The 23,550-nt window shown below is 40.1% G+C and overlaps 2 protein-coding genes and 1 pseudogene across 5 annotated transcripts in view; 1 reads left to right on the forward strand and 2 right to left on the reverse strand.

Moving 5' to 3' along the window:
* The window catches only part of DNAL1 (dynein axonemal light chain 1), a 38,023-nt gene extending 14,720 nt beyond the window's left edge, over window positions 1–23,303 (reverse strand). The window contains exons 1-4 of one of the 2 annotated variants that reach the window (XM_020986330.2): window positions 23,168–23,302; window positions 22,676–22,799; window positions 17,297–17,335; window positions 4,707–4,816 (exon numbers count right to left, since the gene is read on the reverse strand). In XM_020986330.2, the coding sequence (XP_020841989.1) occupies window positions 4,707–4,741 (35 nt within the window). In that variant the 5' untranslated portion in view covers window positions 4,742–4,816; window positions 17,297–17,335; window positions 22,676–22,799; window positions 23,168–23,302. Of the gene's footprint in view, window positions 1–4,706; window positions 4,817–17,296; window positions 17,336–22,675; window positions 22,800–23,167 lie in introns of both variants that reach the window. The other variant, XM_020986329.2, reaches the window with a different exon arrangement.
* LOC110208345 (prostaglandin reductase 2-like) overlaps window positions 1–23,550 on the reverse strand; it is a 544,334-nt gene that overhangs the window by 415,789 nt on the left and 104,995 nt on the right. The window lies entirely within an intron of this gene.
* Window positions 12,265–13,905, forward strand: LOC110208353 (histone-binding protein RBBP4-like; annotated as a pseudogene).

The raw sequence follows: 23,550 nt of genomic DNA on the forward strand, positions 1-23,550 counted from the left end.
TTAAGGCTTAGAAAGACTGCATTTAAGGATAATTCTTGACTTCTTTTGCTGCCTTAAAGTAATTTTAAAATGGTTTTTAAAAAAATATAAATTCTTGGCAATTTCACATATTTTCTAGCTGCCCAAAGCACTCTCAGTTAAAGACAGAAGCAGATAGCTCAATGTGCTGTGAATATGACTGGTAACTCTCTTAAGGTCTGACAAGGGATAGCTTACTCAAACTATCTGTCAGCACATGAATGAAGCCCTATAGATAACTGACTCTTTTCCAAGCCCATTTCCAAGGACTCTGATCATGGGCTAAAAGGCCCTTGAGATTTTTGTCTTGGAGATGGCTCCTCTGATGATCAGCTGTATACCATTAAGGAAGACAAGTCTGAGGGCCATAATTAACAACACTGAAAAGGATTGCTTCACAGCATAGTGTTCTCCAAATACATCATAATAACAACAATAATTCACATTAAATAATGCTTTATGGTTACAAAGTGAAAACACTACAGTTATCTCACTGGATCTTCACAATTCTGTGAAATAAATAGGCTCCGGTTTCCCCATCTGTAAGCTGAGGGGTTCTACTAGATGATTTATAGTTGAAAGGCAATATAGTGTAGTGGAAAGGGTCCTGAAATGGAAGTCAGGAGATCTGGGTTCTATTCTAATTTTCATTCCTCCACTTACTTCCCTAGGCACCTGGGGCCACCTTACCCTGGAACATCCCTCCATCCCTATAGCCTTCTCACCCCAGACCATCCCTCCATCGTGCCAACCTCCTTTTCCCACTGGTGAGTTCCTCCCAAGGGCCTACATTTTGGGGAAAGGACCAGGCTGCCAACCTTTATTCCTTTCCTGCTCTGCTTCTGACTTTCCTGACTTTGATACTATGCTTCCTCTGAGGGCACCTCCTCCTCAATTCCCTTTTGTGTGTTATCTTCCCTATTAGAGTGTAAGCTCCCCAAGGGGAGTGACTACCTTTCTTTCTGCCTGTGTCTGTAGCCCTGGTTCTTAGCAAAGGGTGTACCCACAGGACGTCCTTCATAAATGCCAGCTGCCCATTGGCCTTACCAGTGTGACCATGTTCAGAGCACTTCATCTCTCTGCCAAGTATCCTCAAATGACAACTCTTGCACCACCTGCGTCATCGGACTGTGGTAAGGAAAGCTACTGTAAAACTCAAAGCCCTTGGAACTGGAATTCAGACCTCATGGCTCCCAGGCCAATATTCTTACCATGCTACCACAGCTGCCTCAAAGAAGAATATTCATGTTTCATAGGAGCAGAGATCTGGCATGTAAGGGATGACTCAGAAATCATCAAGTCAAACCTCCACATCTTACAAACGAGGAAACTAAGGCCCAGAAATGTTAAGTGGCTTGCTCTGGGTCACGCAGCTAGCAAACATCTGTGGTAGAATTCGAACTCATGTGGTTTTTAAAATTAATTTATTTTTAGTTTTCAACATTCACTTTTATAAGATTCTGAGTTCTAAATTTTCTTCCCCTCCCTTTCCTCCCCCCTCCTCAAGACAGCATGTAATCTGATATAGGCTATACACGTACAATCACATTAAACACATTTCTACCTTAGTCATGTTGTAAAGAAGTATCATAACCAAAGGGAAAAACTACAAGAAAGAAAAAAAAAGAAAGAGAGAAAATAGTATGTTTCAATCTGCCTTCAGACTCCATTCTTTCTCTGGCTGTGGATAGCATTTTCCATCATGAGTCTTTTGGAATTGTCTTAGATCACTGCATTGCTGAGAAGAGCTAAAAAAGTTGATCACCACACAAAGTTGCTGAATGTACAATGTTCTCCTGGTTCTACTCACTTCACTCAGCATCAGACCATACAAGTCTTTCCAGGTTTTTTGAAGTCTGCCTGCTCATCATTTCTTATAGTACAGGAGTATTTCATCATATTCATATACCACAACTTGTTTAGCCATGCCTCAACTGATGAGCATCCCCTCAATTTCCAATTCTTTGCCACAACAAAAAGAGCTGCTATAAATATTTTTTGCATATGTAGGTCCTTTCCCCTTTTTTATGATCCCTTTGGGATACAGACCTAGTAGTGGTATTGCTGGATAAAAAGGTATGCACATTTTTACAGTTCCAAATCGCTCTCCAAAATGGTCGGATCATATCACAACTCCACCAACAATGCATTAGTGTTCCAATTTTCCAACGTCTTCTCCAACATTTATTGTTTTCCTGTTTTGTCATGTTAGCCAATGTAACATGTGGTACCTTAGAGTTGTTTTAATTTGCTTTTCACCAATCAATAGTGATTTAGAGCATTTTTTCATATGACTATAGATAGGCTTAATTTCTTCATCTGCAAACTGCCTGTTCATATCCTTTCACCATTTGTCAACTGGGGAATGACTTATATTCTATTACATAGTTCTCTATATATTATAGAAATGAGGCCTTTATCAAAGACACTAGCTGCAAAAATTGTTTCCCAGCTTTCTGCTTCCCTTCTAATCTTGGTTGCATTGGCTTTGTTCGTGCAAAAACTTTTAAATTTAATTTAATAAAAATTATCCATTTTGCATTTCATAATGTTCTCTTCTCTTGTTTGGTCATAAATTCTTCCGTTCTCCATAGATCTCACAAGTAAACTATTCCTTGCTCTCCTAATATGCTTATAGTATCACCCTTTATATCTAAATCATGTACCCATTTTGATCTTATCTTGGTATACAGTGTAAGATGTTGATCTATGCCTAGTTTCTGCCATACTGTTTTCCAATTTTCCTAGCTGTTTTTGTCAAATAGTGAGCTCTTATCCCAGAAGCTGCAGTCTTTAAAATCCACATCTTCTTGACTCTAAATGTACTAGACAGGGCTACCTCCACCTTGTCATGTGTTTGCTCTCTGTTAATGTGGCTAGATGTAGGATGTCCCAAAAATCTCAGTGCAGTTTTAAGACAGTAAAACTTAATACCGTACTATGAGTTTTAGGACACCTTGAATCTACAATGGCATCAATGCATAAAATGGTTCCAAATGGGTCATCCTCATTTGGCCACTTTAATCCCTCATAAATCAGCTCTTTTTTTTTACTACCTAGGATGTACAATAGAAACTTGCTATCTTTCCTGGTGCATAATCTAATAAAAACCTCCTCTTTGTGCAGACTCATGCTTAAAAGAACCTCAGAAGTAAAAGATATAGTTATTGTTGGGCAAGTCATTAGCCACATTTTACAAATGAGCAATTTGAGCCCTAGAAGTTAAGTCATTTGCTCAAAGTCACAGAGGTCTACCTTATGCTAACACGCTGATTCACAGTATTTAGGAAAGAGAATAGAATTTAGAGCTGGATGGAAACTTAGAGTTGATCTAGTCCAATGACCTCATGTTACAGTTGAAAAAAGGCTCTTGAGAATAATTAAACAATGAAAGTGGATCAGAATTGGGCAGGACAGCATGGTATAGTGGTTAGAAAGCCATCTCTGGAGTCCAGGAGACACAGAAAGACTTACATGAACTGATGCTGAGTGAAGTGAGCAGAACCAGGAGAACAATGTACACAGTAACAGCAACACTGTGTGATGACCAACTTTGATAGACTTGGCTCTTCTCAGCAATACAGTGATCTACAACAATTCCAAAAGCGTCATGATGGACAATGCGATCCACAGCCAGAGAAAGAATGGAGTCTGAATGCAGATTGAAACATACTATTTTCTCTTTTTTTTTTTTCTTTCTTGCGGTTTTTCCCTTTGGCTCTGATTCTTCTTTACAACATGACTAATGTGGAAATATGTTTAATATGATTGTACATGTATAGCCTATATCAAATTACATGCTGTCTTGGGGAGGCGGAAGGGGAAAGAGAGGCAAAAATCTAGAACTCAAAATCTTATAAAAGTGAATGCTGAAAACTAAAAATTAATTGATTAAAAAAACTATAAATCCCAAAACAGGGACTGACCTGCATTAGTAGAGGGACTTACCTTAATGGGAACTCCCTCTACCAAAGAAATCATAGGTCTAGTCCTCTCCTCAAAACTGGTTAGAAATGATTGTTTACATTTAATTTCCTAGAATTAAGTTAGTCTTCCTTCTACCTCAGAGCAATTCTCATTACACTAATCATATCCAAATGCTATTGGTCTAATGTGACAGAGACATGAAGAGCATTATATAAGAAGATAATATACAATGTTGATCTCAAATCTCTATGTGAAAGTCATTGTGTAAGTATGTGTCATGGTTATAATACAAAAGAATCAAAATATTGATAAAATTGGTACATAGCATTTTAATTCATTCTAATTTATTTTTAATGTAGAACCAAAGAACAGTTATGAGATGGAGCTCTTAGTAGGTTAAGTATAGTATAGATTTTGGCTCATAACTTTGCCTGGGAGAGAGGTAATATACAGATTTGTAATAGGGAAGCAGTTTTTTGGTCCTTCCATGTTCTCCATGCTGATGATAATCAGATACAATGAAGAAAGTATACCTTTGGATGTCACTCTATTAATGACTCTACAAACTCCTAAGTCAGTAGTAGTCTCTTTATGTGTTTGACTCTATCAGCAGATGAATTATGTAGGGAAACATACATGGGGCACAGAGAAAAACAAACACCCTTCTTAAAGTATTGAAAAAAAAAAGAGACAGAAAAGGAAATTGACAATTCTAGAAGAATTCACAGGATAAAATAACTAATCTTCTTCACAGAACTTACTCGCAATTAGCAAGCATGGACAAGGATGCATCCATCTTCTCTACAGGGGGAATCTGGGCATAAAGTTTTACTTCTTTGGCTTCTGCTGGCTTCTGACCTGATTTTTCTTCCTGTTATGAAAAAAAGTGGGAAGAAGAATATTGTTCTGATTGGAATATTTAACCAAAATAGGGTAATAAGGTCTAAGAATCCCTCCATTTTTACTCAAAAGAATTAAGAAAGCCTAATACTAATTATTATGCTCTCCTAATGAATGTTTTCAATAAATAACTACTGATCTTATGCTCTGCTGTGAACACGACTGAAGCAGGTACACCAATACCAAATAGAGAGGGAAGAATAAAAGAAGACATTTCACATCTGGGATAGTCAAAGCTTCTCAAGTCCATCTGTTTTTAAAAACTTTCCTAGGAGGGTGTTCTGGTCCTCCAACAAGCTTCCCTTACATTCAGGACTCCAGACTTCTAATATCAACTGTTTTCTTTGGCATCTCTTTCCTTTTTTCTACCCTCAGTTCAATCTAAAGTAGGAATAAAAAAAAAAAGCTATAGAAGCCTCTTTTAAACAATTTATTAATTTTTAGTTTTTAATATTCACTTCCATAAGATCTTGAGTTTCAAATTTTCTTCCCCTCTTTCTCCTCCCCCCTCCCCAAGATGGCATGCAATCTAATATAGGCTCTACATATACTTTCATATTAAGCATATTTTCACATTAGTCATGATGTAAAGAAGAATTAAAACCAATGGGAGGAACCATGACAAAGACGAATCAAAACAATAAAAGAAAAGGAGAGCAAATAGCATGCTTCCATCTGCATTCACACTCTATAGTTCTTTGGATGTGGATAGCATTTTCCATCATGAGTCTTTTGGAGCTGTCTTAGATTCTTGCATTGCTGAGAAGAGCTAAGTCTATCAAAGTCAATCATCGCACAGTGTGGCTGTTACTGTGTACAATGTTCTCCAGGTTCTGCTCACTTCACACAGCATCAGTCCATACAAGTCTTTCCAGGTTTTTCTGAAGTCTACTTCATCATATCTTAGAACACAACAGTATTCCATTACATTTATATACCGTAACTTGTTCAGCCATTCCCCAACTGATAGGCATCCCCACAACTTCCAATTCTTGGCTACCCCAAAAAGAGAGAAGCTTCATTTCTACCACTTCACTGGAACAGCAGCTTAAGAAGCAATGTAGCACATACTGGATTTGCAGTCAGAACTCATAGGTTAAAATTATACCCATTACTTACTACATGACTTCGGGTAAGTCATTTAAAAACCTCTTTGGTGCTCACTTTACTGTAAACAAAGGATTGGACTAGATGCCCTCAAAGGCCTCCTTCAGCTCTACATCTACAATCCTATCTTCTTCTTATGATGGACTGCCCAGACACACTGAGTGCTTTGTTTTTAATGTTTAATACACATTGCTTTGTTTAACCCTCACCACCTTTGTGAATTAAATTTTGGGTTGAGTCTGATAGAGATTAAGTGACTTCTCCAAATAGTAGAGCTGGAATTTAAACTTAGATTTTCTTCTTTCTCATTAGGTTACTTGACCAGTCCAAGGGCAAAATGTTGTCAGTCCTGTTTCGGGAAGGAGGAGATTGGGGAAGGGAGAGGCCTCCTCACTAGGCATCCTTAATAGACAAGTCTTACTCCCTGGGGCTTCTGTGTTGCACAAACCAACTCCCATAACCTGGCACATCAGGGCAGTTGAGGCCTGTGCTAACACAAATCACTGACCCTGAGTTTACTAATTTAATTGCCTGCCTTTATCAGCAGACTTCACTTTTACCCTGCCTGGAAATATTTCCCAGTGGTTGACATACTCCCATTCTTCCTGCTCTTCACATAGCCACGATACTGACCCCCTCCCCAGCCTTAGCAGTTCGTTCCCTCATCTCATCTCTATCTCCGCCCCTTTAACCCTACCCAATACCCGTCCCACTCTGTATCTGTCAGTCTCTTCTGTTGTGTCCTTGGGTCTGTCTGCTCCATAATTAACCACCCGGCTTTCACACTAAGTCTTCTTTCTCACTCATTCAGATGTGGTTCCTTCCTGACGACACTGCTTCTCTTGCCATCCTTTGCAGTTCTAGTTGTAGTTTCCCTCAGACTCCACTCACTGATCATGATGGTGGAGCCCGAATACTTCTTCCTCCAACTGCCCCTTCTAGACTCTCCCTTTATCACTATCACTAATTTCTTCCCCTTTGGGGTTCATTTATTCCAATTTTATTATCTGCTCTAGATTCTGGTAGCTGTGATTCATCAATACCCCAGAACATTACCCTCCCTTTTTCAGTAAGTTCAGTGTCTGGCTCACAGTCTTTTTTTCCAGGGATTTTCCAAATCTCTCTCATTCTAGGAGACTTCAAAATACATGCGGGGGGGGGGGGGGGGCGGAGCCAAGATGACAGAGTGAAAGCAGTGACTTGCTTCAGCTCTCCCCCAAACCCCTCCAAATACTCATAAAAAATGGCTCTAAACAAATTCTGAAGCAGCAGAACCCGCAAAAAGACAGAGTGAAACAAATTTCTAGCCCAAGACAACCTGGATGATTGATCAGAAAGGTGTATCGCTCTGGGCTGGGAGCGCAGCGTGGGCGTGAAGGCCACAGCAAACCTGGAGCAGGCCTCAGAGGACTGAATCTCGGGCAGCTGTGGTGGTTTCCAGACTTCTCAATCCATGAATGACAAAGACAACTTAGAAGGTCAGTGGGAAAAGTCTGTTTCTGTGGTGCTCAGAGAGGAAGGCAGGGTCTCAGCTCCATTCCCCAAGAGTGTGGCCCTGGGCGGGGGCAGCTGCTTTCCGAGCTTCCGGCCCACAGACTGAGGGGGAATCCAGTGGCTGATCAGAGAGGGGTTGCAGGGATCTCTTTGCCAGTGCTGAGGCAGGAATCTCTTGTTTTGCCCGTGTTTGGATCTGGGTCACAGTTCTCGGCGGCGGTGCTGGGGTAAGGAGGAGCGCTGGCATGGTGGAGCTTGTAGTGGCTGTGGAGAGAAACCCCTCCTCACAGTTACAGGACAGAAAGGACTACTTGTGGTCACAGGCCAGGAAAGGAGTAAACACCTCGTCCCTTATCATACCACCTTGGAAGAACTGAAAATTTACAAGTCCCTACAAGTATCTCTGAAAACAGCTGCACAAACCCCTGAAGCTTGGGACAATGCATTCTCCACATTGGAAGCAGACTCTTACCTTAACAAAGAGTTTAAAACTCAAGTAATTGGCTGGGATCATGAGCATGCAGCGCAAAAAGAGTCAGACCACAGAATCTTACTTTGGTGAAAAAGAAGATCAAAATATACAACCAGAAGAAGACAACAAAGTCAAAGCTCCTACATCCAAAGCCTCCAAGAAAAATATGAATCAGTCCCAGGCCTTGGAAGAGCTCAAAAGGGATTTTGAGAAGCAAGTAAGGGAAGTAGAGGAAAAACTGAAAGTGAAGTGATAGAAAAAATCATGAAAAACAAGTCAACAGCTTGCTAAAGGAGACCCAAAAAAATACTGAAGAAAATAACACCTTAAAAAATAGCCTAACCCAAATGGCAAAAGAGGTCCAAAAAGCCAATGAGGAGAAAAATGCCCTCAAAAGAAAAACTGGCCAAATGGAAAAGGAAATCCAAAAGCTTACTGAAGAAAATACTTCCTTAAAAATTAGAATAGAGCAATTGGAAGCTAGTGACTTTATGAGAAATCAAGACACAGTAAACAAATCCAAAAGAATGAAAAATTAGAAAACAATGTGAAATATCTCATTGGAAAAACAACTGACCTGGAAAATAGAATCCAGGAGAGAGAATTTAAAAATTATTGGACTATCTGAAAGCCATGATCAAAAAAGAGCCTAGACATCATCTTTCAAGAAATTATCAAGGAAAACTGCCCTGATATTTTAGAACCAGAGGGCAAAATAGAAATTGAAAGAATCCACAGATCTCCTCCTGAAAGAGATCCCCAAAGGAAAACTCCTAGGAATATTATAGCCAAATTTCAGAGTTCCCAGGTCAAGGAGAAAATATTACAAGCTGCCAGAAGGAAACAGTTCAAGTACTGTGGAAACACAATCAGGATAACACAAGATTTAGCAGCTTCTACATTAAAGGACCGCAGGGCATGGAATATAATATTCAGAGGGCAAAGGAGATAGGATTACAACCAAGAATCACCTACCCAGCAAAACTGAGTATAATCCTTCAGGGGAAAAAATGGTCATTCAGTGAAATAGAGGACTTTCAAGCATTCCTGATGAAAAGACCAGAGCTGAATAGAAAATTTGACTTTCAAATACAGGGCTCAACTGGAACATGAAGAGGTAAACAGAAAAGAGAAATCATAAATGACTTATTAAGATGATATTTATAACTCATGAGACCTTTGTCAGTACTAGGGTAGTTGAAGGAAAAAAATTATACGTATGTATAGATAGATAGATAGATAGATAGAGGGCACAGGGTGAGTTGAAGATTAAGGGGTCATATCTGGAGAATAAAATTAAGGGATGAGAGAGGATGATACTCGGAGAAGAAGAAAGGGAGAGGTAGAATGGGGTAAATTATCTCACAAAAAAAAACAGAAAAGAAAAGTCTCTTACAGTGGAGGGGAAACAGGGGAAGGTGAGAGGGAATGATGAATCTTATTCTCATAGGATTTGGCTTAAGGAGAGAATAACATACACATTCAATTGGGTATGGAAATCTGTCTTACCCTACAGGAAAATAGGGGGAGAAGGGGACAAGAGAGCAGGGGGATGATAGAGAGGAGGGCAGATTGGGAAAGGGGTAATCAGAAGCAAATACTTCTGAGGAGGGACAGGGTCAAAAGAAAGAATAGAATAAATGGGAGGGCAGGATAGGATTAAGGGAAATAGAGTTAGTTTTTCACAACATGTCTACTATGGAAGTGTTTTGCATAACTGCACATGTACAACCTATATTGAGTTGCTTGCCTTTTCAATGAGGGTGGTGGGGAGGGAGGAAGAGAGAAAATTTGAAACCTAAAGTTTTAAAAACATATGTTTAAAAAAATGTTTTCACATGCTACTGGGAAATAAGAAATACAGGAGATGGGGTACAGAAGTCTATCCTGCCCTACAGGAAAATAGAAGGGGAAGGGAATAAGAGAAGGGGAGAGAGATAGAAGAGAGGACAGACTAGGGGAAGGGATATTCAGAATTCATACCATCTTGGGTGGGGGAGGGGGAGATGGGGCGAAAATTTGGAACTCAAAAACTTGTGGAAGCTAATGTTGAAAACTAAAAATAAATAAATTTATATTTAAACAAATAAATAAATAAATAAAACAAAATACATGCTGATGTTCATTCCAACACCCTAACTTCCCCACTCCCCCTGCTCAGTTTCCATAACCTTCTCCTCAACTCCGCCCTGTCTCCACACAGGGACGATTATACCCTGGACCTTGCCATCGCTCACTGGCATTCTGCTCCTAGCTTGCTGACCTAAACTTGCACAATTTCCCTGGCAGAAATACTTTCACGGTATGCACAGGCTTCTGCCTGTCTTTTTGTATAGCCCTCGTCTGACTGAAGGAGTTCACTGTTGTTTCTTTGAATGTCTTGATCATTACTAGATCTTTTTTCTTTTTTTTGATTAGGCAATGTGATTAAGTGACTTGCCTAGGGTCACACAGTGTTATGTGTCTGAGGCCGGATTTGAACTCAGGTCCTCCTGAATCCAGGGCTGGTGCTCTATCCACTATGCCACCTAGCTACCCTGCTAGATCTTTTTAACATCTTTGCTGGAGTATACACATAAGACCTAGGCTCCTCTACAATGTTTAACACTGCCATTTTTGCTAGAAGACTTCTACTATCTTCTGAAAGATGAAATTATCATCAAAGCATATCAAGAATTTATCTAGCTCTGTTTTTAGGTACAAAGAGATCTCCAGCAGATGTCTAGATAGTTGAAGCCTTCTATCACAAGTATACCTTGCCTCTATGCTAGTTTTTGTGCTCTGTATCAAGAGAGTCAACATGGTATAGTGAAGATAGCTGACCTGAGGAAAGAAAGCCTGGTGGTTCAAGTCTGTCCTCCAACACACGTGGACTATTAGATCCTTTGAAAGTCATTTATTTGTCACCCAGGCACCTCTCTAAGAGAGGTAGAGATTTTCTACACTGCAAAAAGAGTTGTAGATTTTCTCTGGTAGAAGTTTCCTGTCCAAGAGTTGAAATGAAAATCATTTGTCTGAAGCAAGAAAAAAAAAAAAGAACTTACGGTAGGTCTGTAATATATTCCCATAATGCTAACATTTATATTCTTCTTACCCTCATTCAAATGTCTACTACCCTTCTTTCCACCTCAGAGTTCATGGACTTACACAAAGTACACAGGTCTGTATCTTCTTTTTTTTAACTGGATTAATAATCTCCTTGACAGAGAAAGCTCTTAGTGAAGAATCTTCTCTACAAATGCAAACATTCTCTGCAAGTTACAGTCTTAGAGTGTTTGCTGTGGTCACATAGTGAGTATGTTTCAATTCTGTATTTTCTTTTAAATACCTTACTAGTTCCCCTTTTATTGAAACTGTTTTCTTTCGAAAAAAAAAAGTATCTTTTCAGCGCTGGATGTTATGAGGTTTTTTTTTCCTGCCATTTATTTACTTCTTTGTATTAAAATACCAAGATCACTTTGCTTAATACTCATTCTCTGCATTTTGTTGTAGAGACACCTGAAGTTGTGAGTGCCTCTCTAAGCTTTGGTTTCAGTTATTATTATTTTTTAATTACTGAATATATCTTTTATTGTGTTTTATGTCACCCTGCCATGGTAGCTGGTTTAACAGCTATATCTAAGTACTTTCTGCTTTCTCCCCTTTATTTTAAGATTAAAATCCTCTTATCCCCATCAATAAATTCTCTGGACAAATACATTCTCCCCAGTCTTTGCTGGACAGTCATTGTCTCTGGTCAAGATTCCAGAAGCTTCCCAGGGCTCTGTCCTCTCCCACTCCTCATTCCCCTCTTCAGCAGCTGCAGATTTGATTCCTCTTGACTTTTTATGGATCTTCCTAGGGGAAAGGTGCATGAAGACAGAGAGGGCAGCAATGACAACCAGTACCACTATCCTGCCCTCAGTAATAGATATATACTAGGCTCCTTGTTGCTGAGGCTGTCACAGGTATTATTTCCCTGGTACCAGTCTGTGAACATGCAGCCGATTCTCTTGCACAACACCAATTCACTCTGCAGTCACAAATTCTCGTATGTGAAGCAATGAACCAGATTCCACCCTCTAATAGCACCTTCTTAGCTAGCTTCTTCCAATAATGACCTTTGTCCTTACGTTCCAATTAGGAGGAATTTGTTGTTGTACAGTAGTATTGCTCCGAACGAAAACTTGGGCATCGAACCACACTACCAAAGAGGGATGGTGAACATGCACTGCATCATTTTGCCCCTCAGAAACGGTATTTCAAAGCACTGCTTTGCCCCCGCCTCTTCACTCTCATCCCCCGCCCCTTCGAGGTGCCGCGAGCCTGGGAGTCCTTAGCCCCTCCACCCATCATTCTGTCCCTCAGCTTCTCCGCCCACCATGGCCGACGGGGAAGCAGCCTTTGATGATGTTGGAGAAGAATGAGTGATCAACGAAGAGCATAAAATATAGACAAAAATACTCCTTTTCTCTATGACTTAGTGATGACCCATGCCCTAGAGTGGCCTAGTGGCTGCACAGTGGCTTCCAGATGTAACCAGACCTGAAGGGAAAGATTTCAGCATTCCTCGACTTGTCGTGGGCACACACAACATCAGATGAACAAAACCATCTTGTGATACCCAGAGTGCAGCTCCCCAGTGATGATGCTCAGTCTGATGCCTCTCATTACGACAGTGAGAAAGGAGAATTTGGAGGCTTTGGCTCAGTTAGTGGGAAAACTGAAATTAAAATCAAGATTAACCATGAAGGCAAAGCAAACAGGGCCCGTTATGTGCCCCCAAATTCTTGCATTATTGCAACAAAGACTCCATCCAGTGATGTCCTTGTTTTTGACTACACCAAGCACTCGTGAACACCAGACCCTTGGGGTAGCTAGGCGGTGCAGTGGATAGAGCACTGGCCCTGAAGTCAGGAGGATCTGAGTTCAAATCTGGCCTCAGACACATAACTCTTACTAGCTGTGCAGCTCGGGGCAAGTCACTTAACCCCAATTGCCTAAAAAAACCCAAAAAACCAGACCCTTCTAGGGAGTGTAACCCAGATTTGTGTCTCTGTGGACATCAAAAGGAGGGCTATGGCCTGTCTTGGAACCCAAATCTCAGCGGACACTTGCTTCGTGCATCAGATGATCATACCATCTGCTTGTGGGACATCAGTGCAGTTCCAAAGGAAGGTAAGATAGTAGACGCAAACACCATATTCATTGGACATACAGCAGTAGTTGAAGATGTTTCTTGGCACCTGCTCCACGAATCTCTTTTTGGATCAGTTGCTGACGATGAGAAGTTTATAATCTGGGACACACGATCAAACCAAGCCACTCAGTGGATGCTCACACTGTCAAAGAAAATTGTCTCTCTTTCAATCCTTTTTTTTTTTTTGCTTAGGCAATCGGGGTTAAGCGACTTGCCCAGGGTCACACTGCTAGTAAGTGTCAAGTGTCTGGTCTGAGACTAGATTTGAACCCAGGTCCTGCTGACTCCAGGGCCAGAGCTCTATCCACTGTGCCACCTAACTGCCCCTCTTTCAATCCTTATAGTGAGTTTATTCTTGCCACAGGATCAGCTGATAAGACAGTTGCACTGTGGGATCTTAGAAACCTGAAACTGAAGTTGCATTCCTTTGAGTCACATAAGGATGAAATATTCCAGGTTCGATGGTCTCTCCACAACGAAACTATCTTGGCTTCCAGTGGCACTGACCACAGGCTAGATGTCTGGGACTTGAGTAAAACTGGAAAAGAGCAGTCGCCTGAAGTTCTAGAAGATAGGCTACCAGAATCATTGTTTATTCACGGTGGCCACACTGCCAAGATATCAGATTTCTCCTGGAACGCCAACGAACCTTGGGTTATTTGTTCTGTATCAGAAGCCAATATCATGCATGCCTGGCAGAAGGCTGAGAACATATACAATGATGAAGACCCTGAAGGAAGCATGGATCCAGAGGGACAGGGGTCCTAGACATGTCTGCACTGGCACTGATTTTTAGACTCCCCTTTCTTCCCAACCTGAGATTGATAACAGTGGTTTTGAGACAGACTTTTTTTGTCCAGACAGTCATCTGTAGGTACCTGTTAACCTAGACAGTGAATGATTTCTGACTATTAACCAAGGGGTGGGGGTGGGGGGGAACTTGACTCAGCAGAGCCACAGACTCATATTTAACTTTTTTCCATGAATTTTTTATGAGCAAATCCAGCTCTAAAATCTGATTTAACCACAAGAAATGGACCATGAGTGTTTTATTTTTCTTCCTATGCTATAACTGCAAGTTTTTCAGGCTAATTTAAGTAAAATTAGAATGGAATAGGATTTATATTCAAGTGAGGAGTCTGAGCCACTGAAGTATTAGCATTGTAAGACATCTGAACTGTCTCCCTTGTTAACAGAGATTCAAAGACTAAAACTGGCATGGCTAACCTTTTAGGGTACAGATCATTCCTGCTGTAGACTAGCCTACCCCTGCTGGTTGCCTCTGTAACCAGTCAAAATGTCTTATTGAAATTTTTTTGTTTTATTTAAATTTTTTTTTCTTCCCTAGTGACTGTTTACTCCTTCCACTTATCTGACAGGGGTCAAACAGCCATGTGAAATGTAGCTGTTCCTGCAAAATACTTTTGTTCACCTCATATAGTTTTACTCTCTAATATATTTCTTGAGCTATGTTTTTATATTATTTCTTTACTTTCTGTGAATTTTTTTAACTTGAGACCACCAGGTTATAAAGAAGATGCATATTTTTACCTGACAGATATACTACTGATAGACCACCCAGTAATCTGAAACCAGAACAACTGGTAGCTGACATATGCTTTAAAATTCTGGAGCTTCTTTTCTTCCTTCTTCCTTTTCTTTAAAAACAAAAAATTTTTTTTCAACAAAACCCACACAAACAGAATTAGTCCTTGACTAATTCTGTCCTTTGGGGTAACTTGTCCAACCAGCAGCCTGTTACTGTCCATGACTAACTGCCTTAATGGGGTAGGACTGTTATTGATATTACTCTTATTGGGAATGAAGAGGGAGTATTTATTGAAAAAATATGTGGTAAGTGCACAGGATTTAAAATGAACATGATTTACATATTTAAATCACTAGTGCTAAAACACATATGTAATAAAACTTTAAAAACCATTTTAATATAGAATTCAGACTTTTTTTTTAATCAAAGTTTTTAGAGAGCCCAGTGATTATTAAATTCTTTCTCTTTGACCTATATCCCAGGTGAGTTGCTTTCAATACCAAACATGTTACATTTGCTATTTTTTCAATTTTTTGATTTGGTTCATATATTTCTTGCTGCCTCAAAGAGTCAGTGATTTCTGTTTGATCTGTTATAAAATGTCTAGGGATTTCATTCCTTGGGTAAGATTTACCACTTTTCTTCTGAACTACTTATTCTCCTTTCAATTCTTTCCTCCAATACTTTGGTTTCACTTTTATCTCTTGCTTCACTTCTTTTAGGAAATCACATAGTCCTTATGGAAAATCTATTTTTTCTTTTGGGTCTCTGCACAAGGTTGATGCCAAGTATCTCTTTCCATGTAAGTTGGATTTTAAGTTATCTTAGAACTTAATATAATACTTTATGGTAGCATATATCTCTTTGAATATAGTCTTTTCTCCAGCTATAGTTCCTGAATCAGGGCTTTGTGACAGGGTGAGGCTCTGCCTTCCATTACGCTTTTTCAGAGGGGTGGTTGGTCCTACCTGGTCTTGACCTGGATTTCTACGCTGACCTTCACTTTATGGGCTTAGACACATCACTCTCAATCTTGCTAGAGACAATTAAGCCCATATCTGGGGTGTCCCAGTCTGAGCACTTCTAGAACTATAGGTTCCCCATATTAGTCACTGCTACTCATGGTCACTTCCCAGGTCCACACTGCAGCTTTCTAACCACCATGGGGCTTTCTCAGGAGAGCCCTCCACTCTAGCCTTCTCCAGATCCTGAGCCTTGCAGACTACACCTGAGACTGGCCTCAGGTATGTGGGAGGCTACCGACTTGTTTGCCAGTATAGGCACTGGCTTTACTGGTGGGTCCCCTTTCCTATGGGGACCTGTTGAATTGCGGCTGAAGTCTGAGCAGTTCTGAGTTGAGAGAAGTTGAAAAGAAGCTAGATTTCTTGATTATTATTCAATCTGTTGCTATTTTTAAGTTTTTGTTGGAATAGGGGTATGGGAGCTGGATTTCCCACCACTGTTCAGGCAGCCATCTTGTCCAGAAGTCCAATCTAAATCACAAAGAACTGAAAGTCCCTTCCTTTACCAAAACCTCAGGAAGTAAACACTGGAAATATTATAACTTATATACTGGTATTATAACAAATCAGAACTTTATAATGCAGAATTCTCCCTGAGTAGAAACCAGACAGAAATGAATAAAAAGTAACTAAGTAAATTAGTAAAACTAGTGAAGAGCTGTAGAAAGTAAAGAACCATTGAAATATTTTGTTATTTTATCCACTGTAATCTATCTTCCCCGGGTCCTACAATTCCAGAAAAACAATAAATACAAGGCTATAAAACTTGGTGTGAAGATAGAATTGATAAGAATTGTTAACTGAATGGATAAAAGGGTGAAGGAAAGGGTAGTAAAGAGTGAAGAATGACCCCAAAATTGTGAACCTGGGTGACTGGATAGTGATACCCTTATCAGAAATAAGGAAGTTAGAAAGAGGTGTGGTTTGTGGAGTAGAGATAATGAATTCTGTTTTGGACACATTGAGTTTGAGATGCTGATGGGTCACTGATTCATACATCTAAGCAGGCAGTTGGTAATGCAGGACTGGAAGTTGGTAGACAGATAAGGGCTGGATAAACAGATCTGGAAGTAACCTAGGAGAGTTAATGAACTCACTAAGAAGGAGTCTATGGTAAGAAGTGACTGGCTAGGAAAGAGCTCTAGGGTATAATCACACACAAGGGGCTAGAAAATGGAACAATGATCCAGAAAAAAAAAAGCTAAGAAGTAATATCACAAAAACACAAAAAGGATAAAATATACAGGAGTACCTAGTCGTCATCAGGGTGAAAAGCTACAGAAAGGTCAGGAAGGATAAATACCAAGAAAAGTTCAATGGATTTGAGAAACAGACCACTGGTAGACTTGGTGAGAGTAATTTCATTTGAGAGGAAGGACTGTAAACCAGATATTAAGAGTTGAGATGTGAAGGGGGGGGTGAAAAAATAAAGACAATGAGTATAGATGGCTTTTTCTAGAAATTCATTGATTATTGAATGGATGCTTATTGAATGATGATTATTAATCAGACATAATTGAGATGGCCAAATAATTATATTCTTAAAAGTTAATTAATTTACAAGTTCCAAATTTCTAGTGGTCAAAAAGTATGCTTTCTATAATTTTTAAAAGAGTTCATATACTTACCCATCTGGCTAGTGCTTCTTTAATTGTTGTTGCTTTTGCCTAAAAAAAAAAAATTTAAGTAAGGTGTCTTTATTGGTATCCTCTTTGTCTTAGCTAATTTATGATATAATTTTTTAGTCAACTGTTTATCCCATTAAAAATATTAACTTTTTTTAGTACTATACATTGATAGTGAGGTATTTACATTTTCTATAGAGAAATCAGGGGTGCTTAACTTAAGGATGTTGCAACAAAAAAAAAGAATGATTGTCATTTCAGGGCTATTATCATACACATAAATTCTACTCCCATCTAGTTTCCAAGGAAAAATAAGCTGTTGAATACCATGTATTTAAGAAATATATTTTACATATGGCAGGGCAGGTATAGATTTATATCAGCCTGGTTTTCATTGAAATTTGTTTTAAGAACAAACCCCCAAAATGAAAGTTCAGCTATTTATGTTATTTAACCTTTAAAAAAATGATAGATATCCACTGATTTTAAAAAATGAAATGTTTTTAAATGGTTGTTCAGTTGTTTCAGGCATGTCTGATTCTTTGTGACCTTATTTGGGGTTTTCTTGGCAAAGATACTAGAGTAGTTTGCCACTTCCTTTTCTAGCTCATTTTTTACAGATGAGGAACTGAGGCAAACAGAGTTAAGTGACTTGGCCAGGGTCACACAGCTAGTCTGAAGTCAGATTTGAACTCAAGAAGATAAGACTTCTGGCTTTGGGCCCAGCAGTCTATCTAGTATGCCACCTAGCTGCCCCAGTTTTTAAACAGATCAACTCCAAATTTTATACTCCCTCTATTCTGTTTCCTGAAGATGGACAATGAGAAAATGAGCCAGACAAAAAATATAATTTTCAAACATTACATATACTATACAATATAGGCACTTAATAAATGCTTTTGACTGAATAAATGTTTTGAATCATTATTTGATTATGTGGGTAATGTGCCTATCTACAAATGCTAAATGAACTATTTTTCCTATGCAGCACTTATACACACTTCCATAATTTTTAAGTCACATTTAAAATTATTCTTTTCAATTAAGTGATTCTATTATATACAACCTGGCCTTTCCCAAAGTCAACAGGAGATAATTACACAGTTTATATTATTCCAAACGACCCTGAAGCAGCACTAGCCTAGAACTTTATCATAAATTTCAGTTAATCATATGCAAATAGTATATACTTCAGTGTAATATAGGAACTAATTTTATGTAATTAACATTATAGCATAGAATCTGAGTTATAAGGGTCCAGAGAAGTCATCTAATTCAACATATATCTGAACAGAAATTCCCTCTATGACATACCCAACAAGTGGTTATCAACTTTACACTTGAAGACCTCAAAACTACTTTTAGACAGCTCTAATTGTTAGAATTTTTGTGTTCACTCCTAGCTAAAAATCTGTATCTCTGCAACTTTTACTCATTCCTAGTGCAGCTCTCTTGGGCCAAGCAGAATAAATCTAATCCATTTTCTACATGACAGTCCTTAAAATATTTGCAGGCAGCTATCATGTCCTCTTCTAAATCTACTTTTTTCCCCAGGCTAAATGTCTTGCCATCCTGGTGGCCTCTTCAGGAAATAGCTCATCAAATTTCCTTCCTAAAATGTGGTACCCAGAACTAAACACAGTACTCCAGTTGTTGTTAGACCAGGGCAGAGTACAATGGGGCTATCATCTTCCCTGGTCCACACACTATTCCTCTCTTAGTTTTCACACTGTTGACTAAGACTGAGTGTGTGGTACACTTAGATTTTCTGACCTTTTCCACGCAAACTGTTGCTAGGTACACCTCCCTTATTCTCTACTTGCAAAGCTAATTTTTGAACCCAAGTACAGGGTTTTACATTTATCCCCATTACATTCCATCTTATTAGATTCAACCCAGGGTTCCAGTCTCCCAATATCTTATTGGCTCCTTGGCTCCTATCTTATCCCAGTTAGCTAATTCTCCCAGAGTTGTGTTATTTGCACAAATGTTAAGTATGCCATCCATGCCTCCATCCAAGTCACTGATAAAAATGTTAAACACCAAAGGGCCAAGGGCAGATCCCACCTGCTGAAAACCTCCCTCTAAGCAGTGAGCTTTATATATTATAGGCACTTAATAAATGTCTTTTGAATTGAATTGATTAATACTTTTGGGGGCCCACATTTTTTTCTGTTACTTCATTGGTGTAGGACATGCCTCCAGTGGTGCAGATCAGCAACATCCATGATTTACTATCTTAGGGAGTTTCGTTGGTCACAGAAAGATTAAGTGATTTTTCTGTGGTCATCCAGCTAGGATGTGAAATTAGGCAGGTCTTGAACTCAGGTCAGTCTGTCTCTAAGGCTGACTCTCCAGCCAAACTTCTACATCCTGACTCTTAATTAATGAGAATAATAATTTACACTTCTCTATCAAAGTACTTCATAGAGCATCTCATTTGGATCTCACAAAACAACCCTGTGAGATAGACAGCACAGGTATTGTTCTCATTTTACCAATGAAGAAACAGGCTAAGGCTCAGAGAGGTTAAATGACTTGTCCATGGACATACAAGTAATGCATCAGAAGCAAGATTTACTAATCCCAGGTCCAGCATACTGTTTACCACACCCTGCTCCCTCTCACATTAGTAATTGTCAGTGACTATTCTTCGGTCTAGTCAATCATTTTTGAATTTGCCCTAGGCATTCTGTTTAGACTGCCCTGGGTAAAAAAGGCTTTCCTCTGACACATATGAGTTGTTACCACAATGTCTTCAATTCCTAAGATTTCACCATAGAAATGTCCACCAAGTAACCTAAATAAAACTGAAGTGTCTGCTTCAGAAGAATGAATTGAAAACTTTCCCGACTACACTTTAATTCAATTCAGTATTTATTAAATGCCTGCTTTGTATTTAGTCTAGTTTATGGTTTGGTAGGGAAACTGGGCACATAGCTAAGAAACTATAATCATCATGAGTTCATCAGAGGGGCACAAAACAAGGCACCATTTATTTTGTATTTATCTTGTATGTGTGTATATGTACATACTGTCTCCCCTGATAGAATGCAAGGTGCTTGAGGACAGGGACCATCTTTCTATCCCAAGGGCCTAAGCACAGTACTTAGCACACTGTATGAGAAGTCATCTATAAAATGAGGAAGAGTGATGGTATCTAAGATACTACTAATACTATTACTAGATGGTATCTAAGGTTCCTATCAACTCTAAAATCACAAGCTGTTTAAAAGGCAGAGTAGGAAGTTGGAGAGGATAGGGGAATTTGAAATTAACTTGAAGCTCTTATTGGTTCAAATTTGATATAGAAGTCCCATAAGTCATGTCACTAATACTAAGATATATACTTTCAGTTTAATTCAATCTATTGTGTACAAATGTTAAGTAACTTTCATGTTTGTATTTAAGTATATGCAAGTTTTGCTTTCCAAGTAAAAACTCTTTGTAGTAACAATGTGATACTTAAAAATCAAGCCAAAATTTTATTTGGGTAAATTTACTTCAATATTGATGTTGTTTAAAAAGTTTTGAACAAAGCTTCTTTAATTTTCTTATTCTTTACATATAAGGTTACTTAATCAAACAATTCATAATTTTGCATTGCATCTTCCTAGTACCTTACACACTCGATCAATATTTGCTTAATGAATGTTAAAATCTGTTTTATTTTTAAGTCAAATTATGTATCATTCTAATTCTGATTGAGACTAGCATGGAATTACCACCTTCAAAAAGGACAGAAAAGAATTTTATTATTTTAATATGTCACCACCCCCCCAAACTGACCACAGTAACATCTACCAAATAAAAGGCTGAAAATATTCCTCAACTTCTGTGAATAAAGCTTCACCTACACCTTAAGGGAACAAAATCACCAAAAAATAGCAACAAACAAGAAAAAGCTGTACAGCATTATTGGCACTTTCCTCACAAACCCATAATCCATATATTTTATCACCTGCAACCAGGGGGTTGCATCGATGGAATGCGACTGGACTTGGGATTTCATTGGTATGGGGTACCTGGGTGTGCTGGCTGTTGTTTAGCTGTTTGACTCTCTGTGACCCCATTTGGGGTTTTCTTGGGAAAGATATTGGAGTGGTTTGCCATTTCCTTCTCCAGCTCATTTTACAGATGAGGAAACTGAGGCAACAGGGTGAAGTGACTCACCCAAGGGTCACATGGCTAATAAGTGGCTGAGCTCACATTTGAACTCAGGACCTCTGGCCTCCAAGGCACTCTCTCCACTGGGCCACTTAGCTGCCTGGGTGTACTAAAGTCAGCTCCAACTTTTTAGAAAGAGTCAAATGTTCAATTTTCTGTGGCAGGCATGTGTTAGAGCCAGATTCAATTGCTCTCAGAGAAGACTGTTAAATTGTTACTGCCAGTATTTATACCTTGGAAATCAGCAAACTACAAATCAGGACCTGATTTATTGTTTTGTTAACTGTCTAGACTGAAAAGTTACGGAGAAAATGTTAATGCAGATACGATTTTTTTTTTAGGGGAGAAGCTGGTTGTTAAACATTTACCAGCACTCCCTCTCAGCCAACGTAGGTGAACATTTGTCTCCCCTGTAACTCACAGCCTTAGACAGTTGTCTGGAGGCAATGAAAGTCTAAATGATTTGCTCAGAGTCACACAAGGCACTTGAATCCAGGGCTTCGAGACCTAGCCAGTACTCTATCCACAAAGCCGAAGTGCTTCTCAGCTATTCATTTCCTGGTTTTACTGGTCGTAAAAGCAGTAGCGGGTTGTCTTCTTCAGTTCTGCTTCCTGGACACACACCTTGCACCTCTAGAGGTTTCAGACTAACCTAAATTTTTATGGGATTCTCTCCTCAATAAACAGAGAAATAGTATGAAGCCACTGATTTCCCTCTGAGTCTGTCTACCAGTTCAAAAGACATACTTGAACCTGTTAATTAACTTCCATGACGCACACCCAAGGAACTATTTAAGGCCAGATTTTTTTTTTTTGCTAAAATTTAGAACTGAACTCCAAAACCTTTTTAGCTCTTAGCTCTGACCACATAAATGCAAGGGGGGGGGGGTGGGAGGAGGAAAGATCATTTACGGAAAGAAGAGCAGTAATCACTCTTGCTGTAACTACCTTCCCGGTCCTACCCCACCCACCCACCCCTTGTCCCCCTGGTATAATTGCTGTCTATTTGAGCATTTGGAATTTCAAAAAGAGAACCGTACCTACTCTTCATAAACAACCGCCCTGAAGGACGATTACTTGCTGTCCTAAATTGGCCAGAAGAGTCTGGAAGCACGACTCTCAACCAATCAATACCTATTCCCTTTCGAGAAACTGGTTTGAGTTTTCAAGGCTGTACACAGACAGGAGAATGGCTCACTGCAGCTTGGCATTTACCTTTAGACAGTCACTGCCCCGTTACCAGGCAAATCCGGGCTTCGCAAAGCAGCGAGGAGAGATGCAGGCAGCTAGCAAACCTCCCGGAGAGTCGGGTTTGCAGCATCACCGCCCACAGATGATCCTCACCGTTAATTAGAGATAACAAGTGTACATTGTTGCGCCAATCACAACTGGAGCCCTCCCCGTCTCTCGTGGAGAAGAGAATTCCTCCAGTGCAAGAGGCTCCCTTCGCCTTCTTCTCCCCCACCTCTTCTTCACTTCATCCCCCTTGCATCCCCCTTCTCCTCCTCGGGCTCCCACTGCCCCCCGCCCAAGCCGCAGCCATCCGCCCCAGGCCCCTCTCCCCAACAGACCCTCCCCCTCCCCTTCGTCCTAGACTCCCTCCTCCGAGTAAGCGTCCCTTTACGCCCCTCACCACTACTTCTCCGCCCCCGACCCCCGCTACCCCCAACCCAAGGTTAGTCTCCCCAAACCCTGGAGGTTACTTACCATTCCGCTCCGTTGCTACTGTCACTGCGGTGGTTGCTAGGGCCCAGCTTGGGCCTGGGCGCATGCGCAGTGCCAGGAGGTACACACAGGCGCGCGCCCGTGCAGCAGCACCACCTTCCCTCCCGGTCGCGCGCGTGCGGCGAGAGGCATTGTGGGATGACTAAAGGGGTCGGCAGAGTCCTTCCGCTCCGGCCTGCAGGGGGCGGGGGAGGGGGAAAGAGAGGGGGGATGGGGCGGGTCTGTATGGCTATGGAAACCGAGCGGGTAGCAGTAAAGAGCAGTGCATGGTTTCTGGGCAAGGCTGGGGAGAAAGCAGAATAATTTCTTTCGTTGTTTCTGCTCCGGGGTGCTGCAGGGAATGAGCAGATGGAGAAGAATGCTGC

The sequence above is a fragment of the Phascolarctos cinereus genome, unplaced genomic scaffold (genome assembly GCF_003287225.1).
Source record: "Phascolarctos cinereus isolate Bilbo 61053 unplaced genomic scaffold, phaCin_HiC Scaffold_3;HRSCAF=262, whole genome shotgun sequence".
NCBI lineage: Eukaryota > Metazoa > Chordata > Mammalia > Diprotodontia > Phascolarctidae > Phascolarctos > Phascolarctos cinereus.